The 23,238-nt window shown below is 36.2% G+C and overlaps 1 protein-coding gene across 2 annotated transcripts in view; it reads right to left on the reverse strand.

Moving 5' to 3' along the window:
• The window catches only part of LOC106159275 (cadherin-related tumor suppressor-like), a 48,090-nt gene that overhangs the window by 12,443 nt on the left and 12,409 nt on the right, over positions 1 to 23,238 (reverse strand). For both annotated transcript variants that reach the window (XM_087008580.1, XM_087008579.1), the window contains exons 2-6: positions 12,060 to 12,258; positions 9,100 to 9,446; positions 6,253 to 6,457; positions 2,987 to 3,177; positions 1,834 to 2,740 (exon numbers count right to left, since the gene is read on the reverse strand). In XM_087008580.1, coding sequence (XP_086864706.1) covers positions 1,834 to 2,740; positions 2,987 to 3,177; positions 6,253 to 6,457; positions 9,100 to 9,446; positions 12,060 to 12,258 — 1,849 coding nt within the window. The remainder of the gene's footprint in view (positions 1 to 1,833; positions 2,741 to 2,986; positions 3,178 to 6,252; positions 6,458 to 9,099; positions 9,447 to 12,059; positions 12,259 to 23,238) is intronic.

A 23,238-nucleotide genomic window follows, 5' to 3' on the forward strand; every position in this document is an offset into this window, starting at 1 on the left:
CACTATTTAACATCTAGCTGAAGGAATAAATGGAAATATGCTAAAAGAGAAGAAACAGACGGTTCCGCTACCAGGAACGAAACTTTTTTTCAGCCCAGTGCCAAAATTGGCATTAAAAGGCACTAACACTACAAGCTTACAATAAATCATAAACATCATGCACACCCATCAATCAATCCCAAACATTTACTCTCAAATCGTACTTTGCCTTCATCTAGCCAGGACATTTTTCAGCTCTGCAGCTCAAAAAACGTAAAACCAGAGGCAAAAAATTCCAACAGACAACTGGCAGATTTTATTGCACTACAGAAAGGACATATTGTTACAAATAACAGTTATTTCATTACAGCTGATGTCCCTGGCCCAGACGCTAATAGCTGTTCATGTAGGCAACATTCAGTATTATTTTCCCACTGTAGCCGACAGCTTGGGAAAAGAAAAACATGGAAGAACTTCAAAAACCAAATTCCAACTGTTTCAAACATTTCTCTGGTTTTGAAATATCAAAATGAACATGTCATAGGACAATTCTGTGCAAGCCTGTATCATGTAAACTTTAGGACAAAGAATTCATGGATTGCAAGGCTCCAAACAAACCAATTCCAAACGCCTAGCGTCCTTGATGAGTGGGCTTCCTGAACTTCTTGAGGTGCCGAGACAAATAAATGTTCTTCAAGAAAAATAATACCCTAGAAACAGAGGTAAACAAAAATGCTGTTGTGAGGGCAACAAATTCCATTTCTAGGCAACAAGAGGGAAAATATTTACATTTGGTTAGTCGACTGTGGCCCTGTCACAAACAAGCCTGGAACTATGATATGCCCCTAATGGGAACAAAGTCGTGTTCAGGAATGTTTACACAGGCAAACTAGGTTGTTTCAGGGGAAAGCCAGGACTGAGACAAATGACACCTCTAAATTTAAAGGACAAGCTGACTGCATTATGTCATGCATAGCGTTTGCCTTGAGACAAAGCATAAACACCTGATTAAAATGCTCATCCATGGAGTATGCTGGTTTCGCACCAGGTTCAAGTCACAGACAATCCAGATTTTACCTCATGTAAACTTTGCCTCATTTCTTGAGAATGGGAACAAAGTCATGTTACAGCAGCAATCCCCTCAACCATAAAACAATATCAGCCGTGTGATATATATGTGAGAGTACTTGAAACAAAATAATATCCCAAGTCTACTGCTTTTACCCAAAATCTGTTTTAAAAATGTGAAGGTTAGAGCTATCAATCAAAAGGAAACCTGTGCTAAATGTGTTCTATGTGTTCTAAGTGTTGAAAGAAAAGTCCCCTTTTGGCTGTTTTTGTGGCATTTAAGTCAATCCCATTGCTGTTTAACTGGACTTGCTAACAAAATGTACAATTTATTCTGTGTAGTACCAATTGGACAACTCAATGCAAAAAAACTGGCAGCTTTTTTTTTCTTTCTAAGTAAAAATCACCATTTGTCACTGCTGACTTGTGCAAATTCCAAAGGCTATACTTCAAGCTATACCCTGTCCTGACTTGGAAGGGCAAGTTCCAACTGCTTCAGCATATACAGTAATCTGTGGAAACTGTCATGTGTTGTGGGGTGGATAGGTTGCCAATTACTCAAAACCTAAGTGATGTTGAAGCTTTGGGGGAGCATTCCTTCACTGACAGATAGTCATGAGAAGAAATGAAATGATAATATGAGAAGAATGAAAACTTAACCATATCTCATTTCACCATTAAACCCTCTATAACACAATTTACTCAGGTCTCTCTCTCTCTCTCTCTCTCTCTCTCTCTCTAAGATGTATAAGTCTGTCATTAAATAATAACATAACATTAGCCTACCAGAGTCATAAGCTGTAATGACCAGCTCAAACTGGTCCCTGGTCTCTCTGTCCAATGTCCTGGTGGCAGTGACCAGTCCAGTCTGAGTGTCCAGCCTGAAGATATCTCCCACCCCTTGAAGTAACCTATAGGTAACCTGGTTGTTTGGTGGGGAGTCTGCATCGTAGGCTTCAACCTTGCAGACAAAGACGGGAAGATCTGAGGCCGGAACACCTTCCTGAACGTATGCTATGTATGGGGAGTCGCGGAATGTTGGGGTGTTGTCGTTAACATCTGTGACCTCGATGGTGACAGTTGCCGTGTCATAGCGTGGCTCTATTCCGCCATCTTCTGCCCTGATCTGAAGAGTGTACGACCTGACACGTTCATAGTTGAGTTTCTTCTGAACGCTAAGTTCCCCAGTATGAGAGTCCATCTTAAAGTCGCCATTACTATCTCCACTAAAGATGAAGTATCTCGTTTCTCCATTCAGCCCAGCATCACGATCAGTCGCACTGACTTGCTTCAACAGAGTACCAATGGCGGCATTCTCGGAAACAGTTGCTTGATACTCTCGTGGATCAAACACAGGATTGTTATCGTTCTTGTCACGGATGTGCACGGTGATGGTCTGGTGTGATGACCGCGGGGGCTGACCTTTGTCCGTAGCTGTGATGTCCAGTATATAAGTATCCTTAGTTTCTCTGTCCAGGTTCCCACTGACCTTCAACAAACCATCACCAGGACCCAGGGAGAACATGTTACTGGTGAGATGGTAGGCGACATAGCTGTTGCGTTCTGCGTCAGGATCCAGGGCGGTGACTTTCATGATGGTGGTGCCCACTGGCATGTTCTCTGATACCCAGGTCTCGTTGCGAGTAGTGAATACAGGAGCATTGTCGTTGACGTCTTTGAGGATGACACTCACCTGAAATGATTGTAAAATGTAGATTTTTTATTTAGTTACCTTTTTTAGCAAAAGAATTATCACAGGCCTTATAGTCTAAAAGTTTGTTTCCAAATCTCAGCTTAGATATCACATTTTGTATCAATAACAAAAACTGCTTTTAATCCAAATGTCTATCTTTTCATGAAAAAAAAGGGGGGGGGGGGATAACATTAACAAGACAATGGGTCTATCTTTTTACTGGAAATAAAGGATCACCATCCTTACTTGTGTTGTCCCTTGAAGTCTATTATTGGGATATTCTGCCATATCAGAAGCCTCAACAGTTAGGGTGTAGAAAGGCATAGTCTCCCTGTCCAATGGCAAGCTAGAATAGATGGTTCCATTTTTGGGGTCGATCCTGAACTGTCCAATGGGGTCTCCCGAGACAATGGAGTAGACAATTTCACCATTTGTTCCTGAAATTGAATTGGAAAATACTTATTATATTCACAGAGCCAAAAACATAAGGGAATGGTCAAAATATATTATATTGCTTTGTGCAAGCAGTCGCGTATTGACTCAAATTTTTTTGTTTTTGATTTGGGTTAATTACTTGTTTTGTAACTCTATGTTAAATATCAGGTAAAACATGGTGTATGCTGGCTTTGACTTTCTTTTACTAAAAAATGTAACAAATGGGAGCTCAGAAATTTTTTTCGATCTTGATTATGTACGTTCAGGTAGGTCTTTACCAGACAGATTAAGAGGAAAGCTGGTGGATTTGGGTGGCCTGTTACTCCTAATCCGTTACTACATAAACCACGACAAAAAATGTCCATCTAAAACTGATACACAACATCAATCTCTGTCAACTAGGATCTTCCACCTGAGTTTATCTCTGGTAAACATCGCAGCAAAAATGTGGCTAAGGTTATAAATTCCCTCAATCCTGCTAACCAAAGTTAACCGTTAACAAACATGGCTGCCTCATTCCAATTGTTTTACAGTAAGTTTGCATGATAAATAATGATTTATTAAGTTCCAACCGGCAAATCGAAAAAAAAAAAAAAGGAAAAAAAAAAGAAAAAAAAATTTAATCTATAACTCCCTCAAAAAACTTCTTTGAAGTAAATTCAATCAGGCGCCTGCTAATCTTTTCCCTGATACCAGTCCCCCTATCACAAGTAAACACATCAATACGGTTGACAAATAGGGTATTAAAATGTACTGCTTGCTGAATAACTAGAATGCTATGCCTCTGCAGTATCTAATAGCATTTTTTCCTCTTGATCAGGCAGGCAATCTACTTGGATTATCCCCACACATAGATCTTAAGTTATGTTCCCAATTCTCCACTACAATTTACTGGTCACATTCCTGTTTGGGAAGTAATCTCATTTCAAAATATACATAGATGGCTTAACGCCCCTTCATCTTTAGAAAATAATCTCAATGAGCATTTTAGAGCTTTGATTAAAACTTTATAGACTTTATCCATGAATGGTTTGAGTTAAGGTTTTCTAGATGCTCTTTTTTTCCCCCAAGTTTGGGTACATACAAGTGCAAACTTCATTTTGACAATGGATTTTTTTTTCAATTATATTGACTTGTTGACCCAATTTGTCCAAAATGATTAGTTTCTACTCATCTGAAACATTCTTTCTTATTTATTGACCCCCCTCGAGGGCAATTGATTCCCATTTTTATTTCCTTGCTATGTACATGTTTGCACCACATTGATCCTGTTGGGGAAACGATTGATTAGTTTTTGGTACAAACATTTTTGGGTCACACTGCTGATAAAAAGTTCTGTCAACCGTACACCTACTTAACAGGAATCTGTTTGATCTTCACCTTGCTACACTTAGTGATAGTAGCCTAGGTAAAGACATGTATACAGTGAGTACTTTAAGAAGATCATAACTCCCAGTTTTCTCTTCTCTCTTTCTTTCTCCCCCTCTCTCTCTTTTATTTGTCTCAAATCATTACCTCTCAAAAATAATGATTGTGGCACAATGCGTTTGGTTTTTCCCCCTAATTAACAAATGAAAATCCACTAATGATTTGACAATCTTCCTCACTTATTAAGTATACTTATGATAATCCCCTATCTTAATCCAGATGACTTATATCTAAATGAAATATAATTACCATGTGATGCTTGTAAGTGTAACACATTAACGATTATTGATGAAAATCCTAATTCGACTCTTCATATGACCAAATATTATTGCTTTTCCCTTCATAAACATCTAACAGGGGCCACACATGACCTTAGTTCTAAAATACACCCTGATATTTTCATTCCTTGCTCTGGTACCTTTCCCAATGTTTACAAAACACATCAGAGTAAACAACAAGGTGATGTTTTCACAACAACTAAATGTTAATATCCCTGCCTCTGAGACTGAGACTACCCAGAATTACAGAGAGTTAGATGGCAACTTTTTAAGTCTTCATGTAGAACTCTACAGGCCTATTCAGAACTGCACTTAATTCCACTAGGAAGAAATTAACTATATGTCCTAAGAAACCAGATTGCTGTGACTTGAGTTTTTTTTTCCATTTTAGGTGCTCTTTGGTCACATCAGCTGGGGACTGTTTTACAAAATGATTAAAGTCCATAGTCAGCCTTAGCAAAGAGGCTAAGAATCTAAGTTGACTAAGTTGCATTTCATATAGATATCTACAGGACAACTTACCTCATTATTCAGACTTATAACCAAGTCATCACACCAAATACTTATTGACATGGCACTAATTCTAACTCACAGAGGTGACAACTTTTTGGAGGTATTTCTAGCACATCTATTGTAACACAATATATTCACATGTTATTAGACTAATAGTGAAGAAACACGGACTTAACTTGGCATACATTCCAAGTTTGGCACTCCAAGCATAAGCCAAAAATCCAAGTCTATATATGAAACTGCCTCTTTAAGCCTCAAAACTTTGGGTGGTCAGAGCCAGAAAGCAGCTGGCATACTGCAGTATGCAGTGATCAGATATGCTGTGGTTTTATACTGCTGACCTACCACAGGCAATACTGACATTTTATGACATTTTTCCTGTGAACATCCAGTGCACTTCACCCCTCACAAACACATTAAAACAAGATGGATGAAGTTGATTGAGGAGGCCAAAGATAAAGGTGTCCTGTAGAAAATCTTTTTTTATGACAGATTTGACACATCAGCAGATCCATTCTAAAGAATGAAATTTCAATTCCAAGAACATCAATCTTCTACACCCTTTTTATTTTTTTCTTTAATATTTTTACATCTACTATCCCTGATGAGATCACCAGCCAAACTAGCACCTCTACAAGTTATTCATGTCAACTATACCACCATATTACCACGTATGCCTTCTTCATAGGCTTATACTTGACTAATGCAGTTGTAGTTATAAGTTTGCAGCATTTTTTAAAAAATAATTTTTATCCAATGAGTACAAAGTTAAACTAAAATAAATCTTTCTCAAGATTCACAAAAAAAAAAAAAAAAAAAAAAAAAAAAAAAAAAAAAAAAAAATTGCCCAACCCTCACCTGTGTCTGTGTCTGAGGCACTGACAGTCACTATACTGGTGCCAACTGTGACGTTCTCAAACACCTCCACACTGTAGGTAGAGGGGTCGAAGACTGGAGCGTTGTCATTGGTGTCCTTTATGTTCATGTAGACCACTGCGCTGGATGAGAGGTTGGCAAAGACGCCGGCATCTTCAGCGAACACAGTCAAGGTGTAGATCTGAGTCTGTGAAAAAATGGAAATATACATGTATGTATAATATTTCATATACAATAAAATATAGAAGAATTTAACAACTCCATGTAAGAGTAATCACTCAATTTGATTTAGATCAGAGTTGAATAGTTATTATTGCATATTAAACAAAGGCAGACAAAGTACTAATGTCAGTTGGCAAAATAGACAGTAAAAATGTACACTTATTTTCAACCAAGGTTCCTATGTCATCTCAGTCCTGATTTAACTTTTTAGTGGGGCATAATTGAAGGTTTTAAAATAAGACTAAAAGGTAAAAGCTGTAAGTGTCAATCATGTCACCTGATATAAAACACCGTTTAAAAGATTTAAAACTTTTAACAGCCATAAAAAGCAGAGCAATTTTACTTTGCATAAATTACTGTTGTTTTAAAGAATGAAAAAATATCATTTCCAATGGGCGTGTGGCAGATTCTTTTGCAAAAAAGTCTTTTTTTGTCTTACAACATACATTCTAATAAAAGTTTTTTGTATTCTTGTTTTTCCGAGCCAAAAATGTCCTGACTCAGTTCTGACTAATTTATAAACATTCCATCACTACACATGCTCTGGAAACAAAATATTTCTCTTCCAAAAGCTATTCAAAATGGGTCAAATGTATCACTCTGTATAAGCCTGATCTTTTTTTTCCACCAGTAGCCTGTAATTCATGTGCCAAGATTTACTTAACAAACAAATCAGCTGCATGGTGCCAGGAACAAAAGAGCTGAGGGGGCCCCAGAGCTTAGAATCAACATAAATATAGAAAATTATGATTTTTTATTGTGCTGCTCATTGTTGAATCCTCTAAGCTAACCAGCTATATTAGTGTACTATTTGGAAAAGTGTCAGGTGGGCGACATTAAATTGCAACTTTATTTTGGAATTTTTCACAGCAACAACACCAGAGAAAAATCTTGTCACAACATCACTATTCATGATAATTGGAGAGTAATAAAATAATGAAATAAAATTGGAAAGTCAGAAGGGAGGACGGGGGCACAGAGATTGATTTGGGTCTGTACATCAAGCCATCTTTCACATTTGGCTACATGCAAACAACAAGGAAAAAAACAAAGTTTTAGACAAAAATGAGCTCATGCTTTTTCCCTTTTCCTTCCAGTATATTTTCTCTTTTTCTTCTTTTTGTTAAATACACCACAGGCCTCGTCAAGGCTATGCCCTCTGTCATTGCGCCAATTGTCTCAGTGTCTTCTGGGTGACTGAACTTGGTACACACCGCCGTGTCCCCGTAAAAAGTTCACCAAGAACTCTACCTCCTTCCTTCAGTAAAAATACTCAGGTACAATAATCGATAATGTGACCAGCCCTCTGGTCAACGTTTCTTTTTCACCCTTTCAAGACACCTGACTTTTTGATTCTGAGGTGAGATTCTCAACTCATGGGTGCACTCATGCGTGCTCGCTGTGACTGGTTTTTACCTTCAAGGTGAAATATTAGTCGCGTGCACCCAGGCATGGTGATGCATGAATTCAAGTCGAGTCAGTCTGGCCGAAAAATGAATGGAAATGAGTCGAGTCGTTTGCAAAAGAAATGAGGACAAATTTGAAATAAACCGAAATTCTGAGTGTAAAGTTAAACCCAAGGCAAGTGAATGGGTAATTTATGCTAACACAGGGCTGTGCCTTAGAAAGAAAAAAGAAAAGAAAGAAATCCTTATGTCCAATACCATACAAATCATGAAACTTGTATAGAATTTACCACTAAAATAACAGTGTAGTGTTGGAACAGGAGAAATGACTTTTTGACATGACATTTGAAATGACACTTTTGTTGAAAGAATAATTATTTCATATTCAACACAACCAAAAAATGAAATAAAGGACAATTACAAAGACTTGATGATAAAGCAAAACAAAATCAAGCAAAAAGTAAATGAACAAAATTTACTTAATTTTTTTAACTAATACCAAACATTCCACTGAGATATGACAGGAGTTTTAGTTATCAAATATGAATTATGTATCTCCAAAAGTTTTGACCCAAATACTAGTACATGCCTCTCATGATGTTCATACTTTAACCCACATACACTTCAGTATCATGACAGACAGAGGGCAAAAACAATGTGATAAACACTTCAATAATTATAATACTTTCCCAGACAGTACAAAAATGTTAATAATCTTTCCATAACCTTTGTTGGGAGAGGCCAACAGATATATTTGACCTCCTTGACATAGAAATGAAAGTGGAGCATGTAAGATAAAGGTAATTTGCTGAGGTCAGCAATTATATTGTAAGAATAAACTTCACTATGTGAAATGATTAGTAAAATTTGTGATGACAAAAGATATATACCTTTGATTTGCAGTTTTTAATAATATTAAAATATTTTATATCAATTTCATTTAACTTTATGTTTTTCTTCAATCTAAATAAGTTTCAAACAAACACATTCAAGACAAAAAACATATATACATAATTGTCATGACAGTTACTTTATAAAAATGTTCTTACTAGTATTCAGAAGTAACTCATATTACACCAAAGACATGCAATCATAAAACAGATCAAGAATATATATATTTGAAAAACTCATAAAATCAAAATTTCATAATTTGGTGAAAAAAAAAGTTCTATTTTTCTTGACTAAATTATAAAATACTCACCGTCTCAAAGTCCAGAGGCTGCTGCAACGTGAATACACCCAGGTGTCTATCCAGAGCAAAGACGGAACTTCCCCAGTTGTCAGCTTGCAGGTAGTAAGCTATTTCTCCATTCAGTCCCATGTCAGCATCTGTGGCTGTTATCCGAGCCACGGTGGAACTCACCAAGGCATCTTCTTGAATATCAAAGGAGTAGACGCTCTGGGTGAAACGTGGCGGATTGTCGTTGACATCGGTCACTGTCACCATGACAGTGGTCGATGAAGTCTGAGCACCATCGCTGGCCTCGACTGTGAGGGAATAAGATGGCGTTGTCTCTCGATCTAGTGCCACACGTGTTGTCAGAACTCCTACAATTAGAATGAGCAAAGAAATCCCAAAGTTAGCCACAGGCATTTTCAGAGAGATGAACAAATATTGTCAAAAACCTGTTATATACTGTTTCAATATTCTGCAGTCATTCTTGTCCTACAGATGCTCAATGGAAGAGTATACATGATATGCTCGCACTGTATCCAGCATATGCATATTACAGCTCCATATGACTGTATGTGATTCTATGGTCTCAACATCATATAAAAAGTCCTATCCTTGTCACAATATTACAACCTGTAGGTCTACATCACTGTAGCAATATGCTTATCACAGTACACAAGACTTTTACGACTCTTCCCTTCCAGCAGAAGAGAAATAAAAAAGTGCACCATAGAGGGAAGTGGTCCGTATGTAACACCTAAGCAACACCTCGGGCTATTGCCAAGGAAAAATGCTCATTTATAATGCAGGTTTTAACTAGCTGTTATCAGGGAATGTCTTGTTAATGTGGGTTTTATACATTTTTGTTCCCACCATGCAAACACTATTTCAAGTGAAGTTACAGTAGATTCTCGTGAAGTGTATCAAAATCGTTAATTCAAAAACTAATCCTCAAATGTATGCTTAACCTTCTCTCTTCTCCCCCCCCCCCCCCCCCAACCAACCCCATTCAAGCTAATAAGTCAATCAGTCACAATTAAAAAGGGAAATTTTAAACTGTGACTGTAAGCTTGGAAAACATTCAAAGTTGTGAGCTTACCAAGGCATTCAAATAATGAAGATAATTTGCTCTTTAATGGTTACTTAAATTCTCATTATGCATTACTTCTGTATCAAAGAGAGTCAATTAGATTAAAGCTGCTTTTATACACACAGACTGGAATGATTGAAAGAACAGACTAAAGCCAGTATGAAACTATTACAGTGTATTTTATAAAACAGGCACATGCAAAAATTAATCTAATTACATCAATTATTGTAAGCCACTGTGATACAAGTTCAACTGACTCTTCTTAACACGTTAGAAAGACTTTTAAAATGTTTATTCTCTAAATATCCATTGAACAAGTAAATTCCCTTTTTTTTTTCAGTTATATGTTCCCCAACAATACTGCCAGACCACATGCCTAAACCATTTAATCTCCCGAGGTGAGATATCTGTAAAGCACAAAGTGGGACCTCTCAACCTTTCATGCAATACTTGTCAGGAAATGAAGAAATATACTTTTTGTTACAAACACTTCCAAGGCCAGTTGCTTGGTCTATTAACTCGATTAAGTTGAAAAAAAATCATGTTATTTGAAACTCTTGGAATTCTAGGCACATAACAGTGCATTAAAATTAATCAGGCCTGGGGTATCAAGGGGACAAATATAATGACCTTGAAATATAATTAAACACAGCTATATTTTCACATATATTTTTTCTGTCTGCCACAATCATCTGAAAGCATCAGATGAGAACATTTCCACTTCCAATGTATTCTACATGATGGCACATAAAAGAGCAGCACGTACGTGAGCAGACAGAACTAAATGCCTGTTTGGATTAATAAAAAAAAAAAAAAATTAAAGAAACCATTACATGTCCCCTGCTAAGTCCCACTTTGTTCAAGTATTTCTCAATAATTCTAAGTCTCAAAGCGATGGCAGTGAAAAAAGGGGACAAAAAAGAACGAAAAAATTCAGGTGGGGATTGCATCTCACAGGGGAACATATCACAGCACAGGATTCTTGGTATCATGTTTTTAAAGCTGTTACTAGTTGTACAGAATCTAGTCCAAGGTAACCACACTTTGTTATAACATACATTTACAAGGCTAATACTTCCAGAATAATACAAGACTTACTATAATTCGCTGACAATATGGTGAAAAGAAAGAAATCCCATACTTCTCTATTCTATAGTCAAAAACATTCTTTACAATCAAAATTATACTTGGTGGTATGAGAAAATGTGAGGAAAATTGACACTACAAAAGAAAAAAAACTAATTGATTAAAAGCATAGTTTCATTGTTTCTCATAAGCTTGTCCATCAGACTGTGAAGCTTAAGAGTACATGTCAGTATTCCAGACGTGCAGAGACTGCGTGTGCCCGCTCCCACGTACAAGGAAAGCTGAGAGCCAAAAACTGCAGAATTTTGACAGCCCATCCATCAATTTTGTTACTGGATCATTAGATCATAAATTTGACTCTTGGCTCCTTAAATAAAGATGTATCTTATACTACAGATATCATTATTACACACTCATTATTCTGATAATCTTAATCTCAGGACACAAACGGTTTAACTTTTTTTTTTCCACTATTTAACATCACAAGCAGTAAACTGTTAAAGTGCCATCTAAAGTCATGATGTAAATATCCAAAGCTGAGTAAAAATAGTTTTGTCATTCCCTTTTTCATTTCAATATTAAGAAATAAAACAAATTCAAATTTGCATTATTTGGTGTACCCCTGTTGCCTGACTCAACCCCCTCTCACCATCCCCTTTCATCTCAGAGAAAAGTGGAGAGATAAAATTCTATAAAGTGCTGCAATCTTTATGACAATAGCATGCTTCTTTTAGGACAGATCTCTGTCTGTCTCTTCCAATCATTTAAAAAGCAAAAAAAAAAAAAAAAAAACACACACACACCCACCCACCTGTATTTCCGTTCACTTGGAACACACTCAGGTCTCCGCTGGAGATACGGTAGGTCACTGTTCCCTCACTGTCCACATCTTGAGCCACAAGACTAGCCACCACGTAGCCAGGCTGGACATCTTCAGGGACGTCCACTTCATACAGAGATGACCCAAAGGAGGGAGGGGTGTCATTCTGGTCTAGTAAGGTGATAGAGACCTGGAAAGAATGGAGGAGAAAAAAGATTAAGTCTGATGTAAGAAAAACACTCAATCTTGATCATAAGTATGAATAAGTATTGTTTTTTCAATATCTACATCTTTATGGAATATATATATATATATATATATATATATATATATATATATATATATATATATATATATATATATATATATATATATATATATATATATATATATATATATATATCTGAGTGGTCACAGATAAGACAAGCTTAGTCATGCAGGTGAGTTTTTTTAGGATGTATAAGATATCGATGTCCTAGTAGACGATTGACCTCTTGGTGTCTCATTGCAAACTTCTGACAACCCTGATTTGAAAATGTGATGGCTGCACCTGTTCACCTGGTGTAAACTTTCCTTTCAACTGCACCTAATTTACCCCACAAGTTTCGTCAACTTTGGGAATACTTGCGGGTAGCTGAAAAGCCTCTTTTCGAGGATCTATTCTCACATTGTCAGCTGAAGGAAGTGACACAAAGATTAGGGGCTGTAATTCGGAGGAGAATACGAAGTGGATGCTTCAAGTGGGTTAAGCTCAACCACGGCCTGGGATGTGACAAAAGCTTTGGATTATGTAATGAAATACTGAGGTTCTGGTGAAAGGCTTTTGAATCTTGAATCACATTCACTGGTCTGTGACCAGAAGGACATTCGCGTAGATCACCATTCCACGATTCTCTGTTCAGACAGGACCAATCCGATGCAAAAAATCACATGCAGCAAAAGAGATGTTGATTACATCTTGTAATGGGGTAACAGCATGTGGCCATGTAATCAACACGACTTAACAAAATTAACTTTTGTATCCATTCTAGATAAAAAGTGTGCAAAAATGAAAGACCAATTTGGATGTTTGTTTACTTTCTTCTTTTTTCAAGTGAAATTAGTGCAGAACTGACGTTGTTTCGATGAACAGGTTTTCAAGTACAGCTGCAAGAAAAAATCCCAATGTCAGTCATTATCCCACCTCTGTCATTTAATAATAAGGCTCTTATATTGAAGACTGTCACAATAATACATCCAATAACAAGGATGAGTGAAGACAAAATTGCTTCATGTATGTCTCACAAATCACTGAGCCATACATCCTCTGTGACTAAGAATTCTCATTTTCTCCTTATCTCTCAAACTTTTATTCACCCATCAATAAAGAGAAAAATACTTAAAATGTCCTTGACTTGCCAAATCCCTCTCCTATTTTCTTTTCCCATTAATCATAAAAGATGAAGACTGCTACTAAAAGTTCTTTATCACAAGAATTCCTTCATTTTCAATCATTTCTATGTTACAAATCATTGCATGCATAAATATATGTATAATTCACTGTAATTATCCTGATTCATTGCTTTTTTCTTCCTACGATCTCAAAAGAAAAAAGGTAGCAGTAAAAACTGAGTTTCATGTTCCATATTTCCACTCCCACTTGAAAAGCTCAATAGCATTAAAGTGCCAGGTAGTGTAAAAGTTTGAAAAATAGTCACTGAGGGTCAAACTTGTGCTCGAGGTACATGTTAACAAGTCAAAAGCACCGTTTAACCCAGATGTGCACTGTGAAAGCACCGGTTTTCCTGTCAACTCTGTCTACCTAAAAGTTCAGAGACACAATGTGTGACATGGGAATTTGTCTCACATGATGGGCCGAAAAGATGTGCGATATTTGTATTCAGTGACACTCTCGGTTTGTATTCATATGCCATCTTGATGGTTGAAAAATTATCAAAATAACTGAAATAATTTTGTAAGACTGGGATGAAAATTATCAAGAAAGACTTCATCATCTCAAATGTTACTAATTTCAGCATCAAAAACATTTTTATTGAAGACTTATAAACAGGAAAATGTTTTCACTAATATAGAACATATTTCTCTTGCTGGTAATTGTAAAACAATATTTCATAAACAACACTAGTATTTCATTTAGTATAGTGCTTGTTTATGACTAAATAATTTTCTTCTTTGGTCATGGTTGGCAAGTTTTGAGACTTCAAAAACTTAAACATTGAGGTCATGAAGTTCAAAAGGTGAGCTCTTTGTGACATAAGTGACCACCTCGGCAGTGTAGGTCAAGTGGTCAAAATGACTGGAAAATGGCCACAAAGAGAATGTAAAACAATTTTACATGCTATCTTTCTGGTGACTGCCCCAACTGAATACAGACTAATATTTAAAATGTCAATCTTTGATTCAAATTAGGTTGTGTTTTATTGTTTATGTATATACTAAATTAAAAATCTATTTCTAGTTGAACTTTGATGTTTAATTTAGATTATTGTATATTTTTCATATCTTTTCCAAGCAATCACATTTTACAGGAATTTTTCATAATGGTACCTCATTTTTAATATGAGACAATTACTCTTTTAATGTTATGATATTTAAGTCTATGACTTATATTCTCCATCCAAATAAGAAACACTGATCTGCCTATTTAAAAAACTTCCTTTAAAGGAAATTTAATTTTGTACAAATGTTAAATTGTACAAATCAGTTGCTTTAAGTGCCTTTAATTTTATTTTTGGTCACTCAAAGTGACCAGAGTCCACTGATATAGGACCAAATGAAATAGCCTATCTCAGCAGCCGAAGTAACACAACACTACAGCAATGCATCCTCCATCACCTCCCATTGGCAGTCTGTGTGTATACACTACCCCTACATTTAACCTATTTAATAATCCAAACAGCCGAGGCCTTATTCAAATACAAGCTGTGTGGGACATACTTCATAACAAAACACGAACTCCCATTTTGAATTCTACCATAGAAATCCATGTTATTCTTTCTTGAGATGGAAATGTAAGGTGTTTTGTGGCACACTGTATTTACACTGCATTGTACTTGAACAAGGAGACTAGCAGCACTACTCTGGGGACCCCAGCCTAATACTACACTAGTGCCCCGTAAAATGGGAGAAACTCGAGGACTTTCAATCTCTGAACATAGACAGGAATGTCTGTTTGAACTTTCACAGTTTCAACGAGTGGTTATGATCGGCTTTGTGTTACTCGGCATTCTGCCTGTTGATAATCACCCCTCCCACTTTTGAAAGGGTCCGAAATGAGGTGCAATAATGAGTCACCGCCTACAGTAAAGGTGTTGTAACTATGATATCTCTTACCCCCCTCCCCTCCCCAATAATCACCCCTGAAGAACCAGTGTCGTACAACTTGCAAGTAATGAAAGTCAAACAAGTATAGAAAGGGGGACAGATTCTAACCACTGATAGCCTTTTATTCCACATCAATGAATCGACTGGACTGATCAAAGATGGCAGACAAACAATGCCCATTGAAGGCGCAACGTAGGATACTTAAAAGCAAAAGCGATTAAGAAGGTCTTTGTACTGGCTTACCCCTTGGACATAGTGAATGCTATGATTCAATATGTATTTCTTTGTGAAGACACCTGCTATATGAATGATCTTAGACCTTGAGATGTTTTATCTTTGAAAATGAACTAATGAGAGATAATGAAAAATAAATTGTTGACATTCCTTCCACTTTCTCAAATACTTAGGTAAGAAGAAAGAAGGGGGGAGTAGGAAATATGTGAAATTTTAAATAAAATATGGGAAAGGGGGATGGGACATCAGAATTCTCATAATTTTACAATTTGATAAATATTCCAACTGATGGTATGTTTATTTTCACCATGTACGCACAAATGATATAAAACATACTGTGAAAAATGAGAACAGCAACTTGTCAACAATATAACATATTCTTTCTCTTAAAAAATCCACCTTCACTCCCTCTCCCCCCCCCCAAAAAAAAACAAAAACAAATAATAATAAAGAAAAAATTAAGGTTTATACACGTTTAAATTAACACAAATAGTTACTAAGCTACAAAAGTACAACCAACTTTAGTCATGAGTTTCTTTGTGAAGCCATTCCCAGGTATAGTCCTGGACCCTCCCACTGATAACACCTGGGGGAGACAAAGGGGGGACATCCTACTTCCTTCCATTATCTTATCAACTTTGAGCATCTACAGTCAACCTCTAATTTCTTCTATTCCAAGGCAGAAACATCCTAAACTCTTTCTACATAACCGAGATAGTGCTGATTATATCAATCAGGTGGTTGAAATTTAGCACATTTTCTGTTGATGAAAGTGGGATCAAGTGGTTAAAATTTAGTATTTATATCTACAATCAATATAAAATATGCAGGTTTCTTTATTTTGATCTATGACTCAACTTGGAAGAGGTGACAATTATATTTTCATGTCTGTCTACAAAATATTGGAAATAATTCAATAAGAGCAATAAAAAATATTTGATATCCATATTGCTAAATATTTGTTATTCTGAATCAACTGCAATATCAAAGTCAGAGTCTAAGCATTTATAAATAAACCATTTTAATTTTCTTTTAAAGAAGGGGACACAAAACTATTAGAACTCTTCCTTGCTTCCACTAACATTCAAGGTCACAATTTAAGTCAGCAGGCAAGACTTAAAGGCCCATCTCCTTAATCACAAGTTAATGAGTTCCTTACAGGTAAGAACTCTTATCTTTCCACCTTGAAAGGGACAATAAGAAAGCTGTCACTTTCAACTCCTTTCACTTGATCACAATCATTTATCTCACTAATTACTTAATTAACAGAGGAAAATTCTGAATGGGTTTTGCATTGGTTTCATAATAGTTATACACAGGCTGGTACTGGGCTGGCGTGCAGACAACTTGATCATACTTTCCTACTTTTTGAAAGAAAGCCATCTCTGAGAAGCTTTATCTTCCTTATTTTATTGGTCATCAATTTGGTCACCAAACTGCCATAAAAATTACCACACAGCCATTAGATAATTGCAACCTTAAAGTAATCATAAACAAACTGTCATAGATCAAAACAGCGATCCAACGTATTGATAAAAATTTCCCAATCATAAGGACTATTATTTTGTTGTTTTATCTAAATGGAGGAAGGTGACTGGTCAGTAAATTGCAATCAAGATAGGATCAGAGGAAGATTGCTATTTCCCCATTGTTCCTTGATCAGTGCCATGTTGTACACCTTTCTGGTGAGGAAAAGATAAACTTGGCATTCAAAACAATGTCTTGTCACACTATAAGTCTCTTGAACCTGTTGCATTATTTCTTTACTCTTTGAAGTCTTCTTTCATGTTGTATAAAAGAAAACTTTTGTGTCTTGTCAGTTCAGGTAAGTTCTGCTCTTGTCTCTGGCTTAAGGGGGGAGGGATTCACCTTCTTTAATGGCAGGAACAAGTGGTGAGTTATTTTAATAACTAGAAATGATTGCTAATAGGTTTGGGGACGGATTTAAATAAATGATTCTACAATTTTTGCTTTCGTTAAAAAAAACAGTACAACACATAAAAGATAAATTCTCTCCAAATGCCAAAAATTCAACCACTACAAAAATTTTACTACTGCCTATATCATCTGGGCGCATTATTTCAATCTCTACCCCGCCCATATACTCTCTACCTGTAACCATACATCATGGATCTCTTTTTTCCAAGACGGAAAAATAAATCTAAAATCTACTAACTTCACCATTTAATCTCTTTTGACAGATGAACTGAAGTTACTTCCTTTTACAAATTACATACAATAACTACAAATTCCTTATGATTCAAAAAAGAAATAAAGAAAAATAAGTAAATAAATATGATTATAAAAAATCAGTCATATATGACACGAATTTGAGGTAATCTGAGGTTAATTAGATCTACTAGTATTTGTAAAATATTGATAAAAAAGCATGTTTTTTATTCTAAGTGACCACAAAGTCACCGCACTTCCTTAAAATTCACCAAATGTCAAGAATTTAGATGATGAATGAAAGAGTGACCTTATTAATTTTCTATTATTTCCCCTTGGATTATCTGATAACATCAGACCAATGGTCAGGAAAGTGGCTTGTTAAGGTGTACTTACACAAAGTCATTTCTATTCAAATTCAAAAAGTTCTCTTACACAAGAAAGCAGGATGACATTTTGACTTTTTTGTATGAAAAAATGTACAGTTTTGACAAACCAACAGAATGAACGATTGCCTTATTCACTCAAAGGTAGACCAAACCAGACATGTATCAAGAGTGGATCTAAATTTTCTCTTGTGTAAACAGGACTTGAATTTTATTCTCAGCCAGATACCATCGTTATAGTAAAACAGGTAATGGTGGCTACCTCCACTGCAAGTCTGAGATAACATCAACATTCCTGTGGACTGGATGTATCATAGTAGGAACCTTTGGCTGGGGTGATTACAGGGACCAGAAAAAAAAAACTTAGGAATTCAGTCTCAACACTAAAACCAATATTTCTAGTCTACTTTGGCTCAAGATAAATGAAATATTGCACCTGTTTTCTAAAATGACTCTTGTTTTTAATTGTTTTTAATCAATACATATTTGGTTATAGAAACTTATCGTTGATTTATCTCGAAGTTAAGACCAACTTTTAGACTTATGTGAAACACCAACCCCACGTGAGGAATGAAGAAACTCTTATCTGACAATAAAATCAGTGGATTTCTCATGTCTGTGGACTTCTAACTGAACAGGTATGCCACGAATTCTATACATTTGTTATGCAGGAAGTGAAGCACTTCCAAATAAAGAAAAATTCCAAATTCTCTTTGAAAAAGTATGACTTCTCACACAAAATGTGTAATGCAGTGCTTTTTTCGAACAACAAGTTGCCTGTCCACAACAAATATTTCATTTTGCAATTTTTATAATACAATTCAAAACTGATATAAATCTAGATTTTCCCCAACTAGTTCTTTCACAACAGTGGTCACTCCACTGTACATGCAGAGTTGCTACCTGGCCTGATGTTGCATCTTTCTTAAGCCATCCAGCTTAATCCCGCTTAAGCTGGCTAATAATCCACCCCCCCCTGTGACAAGATAGGACAGCAAGGGGATTTAATTAAATCCAACATAAAACATGCATTGCCTAATAACAAAGCGATGGGAATGCGCATTTGTGTACTGACATCTGTTAACATCAAATTATTTTCTTCTCAAAACCACATTAGATTCTCATTGAGATGCCAGTGCTTTGTTCAAACAGGAAATAATACAAAGTCGCCCAAACATAATGCGCCTAACTGTTATATTTATGTGGTTTAAATGATCTTTCCTGAGCTGGCTAATCTGACATGGCATAAAACAATGCAGGGGATAATTTAAACAAAAATGAACATGTTTAAGTTAGAGTAAACTTTGAAATATATTGAAATATACTTATAAAACTGGTGTACTTAGCAGGGGGCACTGTTGACAAAGCATGCCTTAAAATTACAGGTAAGATAACATTTTTAACACACACAAAACATAACAAAAACACATATAATAGTAGGTTTCAGGTAACTTTTTCAAAGAGCTGTGCGACTGTTGCCAATTTGTTGAACTCCTAAATGTATGTAATCAAAAATCCATTATTAGTTGAAGAAAAGGTGGATTCATATTACTCTGAAAAATAAAAATTAAATCACCTGTGGATAATTAGGTGAGCACCAAACTATCAGAACTGAGAGTGCCATCTTTTGTTCCTTTAAATAAACTGGGAATATATTTTTAAAAACGGAATAAACATATTATAGAGAACTATTCTTTCCCAGAGCTGATTGCTTATTTCTTTATCGTTATGAATAAAAATTCACAACACTCATATTCAAAAAGATAGTGTCACAGATAAGGACTTCAGAGGGATTGGGCTATCTTTCTCTTCATCAACAATCCCAAGCATGTGTCACAGTTTCAGGTGTCTATTAGTGGTTACAGACAGGACAGGTAGGATGAATAAGTTTTTTTCACATACTAACTAGTATTATGTTGGTTGCCAATACACAGTGGGAACCAGTGAAGGGATTAACTTAATATTCAGCCCAAATTTTTAAGGTCACCTCAGCAGAGCCTAGTGATAAAGAACAAAAAGACAAGCCAGTCTTTTAGCTGTTTAATAATGGTGAGGTCTTTAAATTCCCATCAAGATCCTTTGTGCATATAGTTTTCTATTTTTCTTAGTAAGACTGCAAGAGGTATGTATTCAAAGACTATGATGGATTTGAATTTCACATGGAAAAATGTGCCATGGCTTGTACCGTGTCTCGCTCTTTCTCTCTCTCATAGTATTACTCCCCATTTGGCTTGCAATCTTTAACAGAGTAATACAAGATTTAAACTGTCAACTGTGACGAGTGATATCAATATCAAAATTCAGCATACTTCAAATTTAATCCAGCTTCACTCAATAATCATTCCCTGATGAGACCCTAAAATAAACCACTTACATCACAACAAATGCATAACATTATCTAATGCTAATCCAGGTGAGTGAATTAATGGACATAGTATTAACTGTCAAACTAATGCCCAGTGTCCAAATGTCCAAGCAAGTAATCAGGAGGACCAGGAGCATATAGATAAAGCAGAGAGAACTTAGATACAACTAGCCGTTCATGGTGATAAGCTTGATTTCTCCTATCTTGGATGGAGAGTTGACAGCTGGCAGGCAGCAGTGCCCTCCTCGAAGAGAGATTGGTCAAGAAAATGCTGAAACTGATATCATAAAGGCATGCCTTTTCACAAAATTCTCCAATTTATCTGTTGATATCCACTGTACATAGGCTTGTGGGGAATCAGTTCAACTTTCAAATGACTTCATCTTTCATTGGGTCAGTCCATAATGCCATATAGTCATGGGAGAAAAACTTTCACAATGGCAATTAGTGTTACCCACTAACTCTAATACAACTCTATCACAGGTAAGAGAAAACAGAGCACCTAAAAAGTCAAGTACCATTTTACCCCTATGGGATACAGAAGCATGTAAGCATCCAAGATGACCAGAGTGCTTGACCACTCCTGGACAAAGTTGACCCAGCACTCTGAGGGCAAACACTGATCATTGTGAGGTATTAAGTGTGGGGTGGTCAGTCAACAGAGACTTTCCCTGTCACACTGGGTTGTGATGAGGGGAAGGGTGCACTGAAGACGTACTGTTAGGCTTGGAGTGGTATGCCAAGTCAATATTGAGATCTTTAAGTTACAGTTACTGCCAGTCACCAGAGTTGACACCTAATATCCACTACTGCGTTGATAGCCATAGCTACTAGAGACCGAGAAGAGTTCCTCTTAAATCTGCCATTAAAGAGAGAGAAGGATTGGTGGAGGGGGACCGGGAGAGATTTTGGGAGATATTTTTGAAATAAAGGACACTGTGATTTTATTGATAGATATCTAAACAAAATACAGAGTCCAGACTGTTATTCTGATTTGATCTCAGAACTTACAAACATTCTACGTAACCCAGTTGCTGGAACCTAGGATGAGCTGGTGATTATCATCCAAACTGACAATTAAGCTGCAAGTTTTTCCACAACTCAAGTCTACGATAACTCACATTCTACATTATGGCAATGATTACAATAAGAGTAACCTGATGGCTAAGCTTCTTGTTTTCCTAAAACTCAAATACATTCTATCCACCATTCAAAATATAAGTTATGTTAACATGGCCATAAACATGGCTTTCATACCTAGAAGAGGATGAGACAGAGACTGTCCTCCAAACAAGTGGCTCAGCTTTATGTGTTGATATATCTCAAATAAACTTTATCCCTGTTTCTAACTTAATTACAATCTTGGTTAGAATCAAGGTATGTCAACACGGCTGTAAACACGACTTTCAAACTTGAAAGAAGATGACACAATGACTGTCTGCCTAACTGGCGGCTAAGCCCCATGTTTTGCCGTAACTCAAACATAATCCACCCCTGTCCCTGTCTACAAGGCTGTGATTGCTGCCATTACAATGAGATTTGTCCAGGATTACGACTCTCCACTATCATATCACTGTGACGGCCAGTGCAAGGCGAGAGCGGTATTCCATTCATTCCCTTTCAGGGCTCACCCTCCCATGAAACAATCCATATACCACTTGCAAGATGCTAACACTTTTGTTAAAAGGATTTTAACATAACGTTTTGTTTGCTTATTTGTAAAACATTTTCACTATTCCCTGTGCTGAGAAGTGTTATTTAAATTTTTATAATTTCTTTAGGGTAACAAAACTAATCTTCAGTTCAAATTTTTCAGTAATAAACCTGTTTCTTCCTAAAAAAAACCAACAGAACTATTATTTGCTTGGTCTGACCTTTTAATCTGTCATACTTACACAGATCAGAGTGCCCTTATATTTACAATTTAAAAACACTTTGCCCTCAAAATATCATATTTCTATTGTCCCCATTTACAGTCATTTCATTTGCATTAATTTCATAGTCAAAACTGTTTTTACTTGGGCATGTCATCTAACATAAAAGAATGGGTCTGGTAACCCAGCTTTAAAAAAGGTCAACTGGCGATAGCATGGCAAAAAGTATTAAGCAAATGCAAACAGCATTACCATATATTCCATATCATTTCATATATCAATCTATTTATACAGGCTTATGGGAGTTTGTGCTGCATTATTTCTGGTCTCTTAAACACAAAGCAGTGCAAGTAAACTGATGGCCCTACCCAAAAACTGATTCCCCTTACCACATAAGTTAAGATTTCCTAATACAGGTTTTCAAAATCACTGAGATGTGGCATTTTTTGGGTGATAAAATATAATCCAATAAAAGCGCATTTTATCAGACAGTAACCTAAGACTTAAATGAGTAAGCAACATTTTACCTGTCATGTTAGACCTGTCACAACACCACAGGGCGTCATTTACATATTTTTTCTTTTTTGTATTAGCACAGGTGTGGGTCAGAGAGTGCAAATCTTTGTGTCTGTTTGTTCTCAATATATGTATGCACTGAATCAATTAGTCACAGTATCAATCTCTTTATATACACCACGACATTAAGAAGCTAATTAATGCCAAGGCAAAAGTAATTATCCCTGACCACGAATCACCTGTAAGAAGCAAACCTTGACAATATTTGCAAGGTCATTCAAAATTGTTGAAGCTTGTATCAC

This window comes from Lingula anatina, chromosome 3 (assembly GCF_051362555.1).
Source record: "Lingula anatina isolate TDL-2025a chromosome 3, LinAna3.0, whole genome shotgun sequence".
Taxonomy (NCBI): Eukaryota; Metazoa; Brachiopoda; class Lingulata; order Lingulida; family Lingulidae; genus Lingula; species Lingula anatina.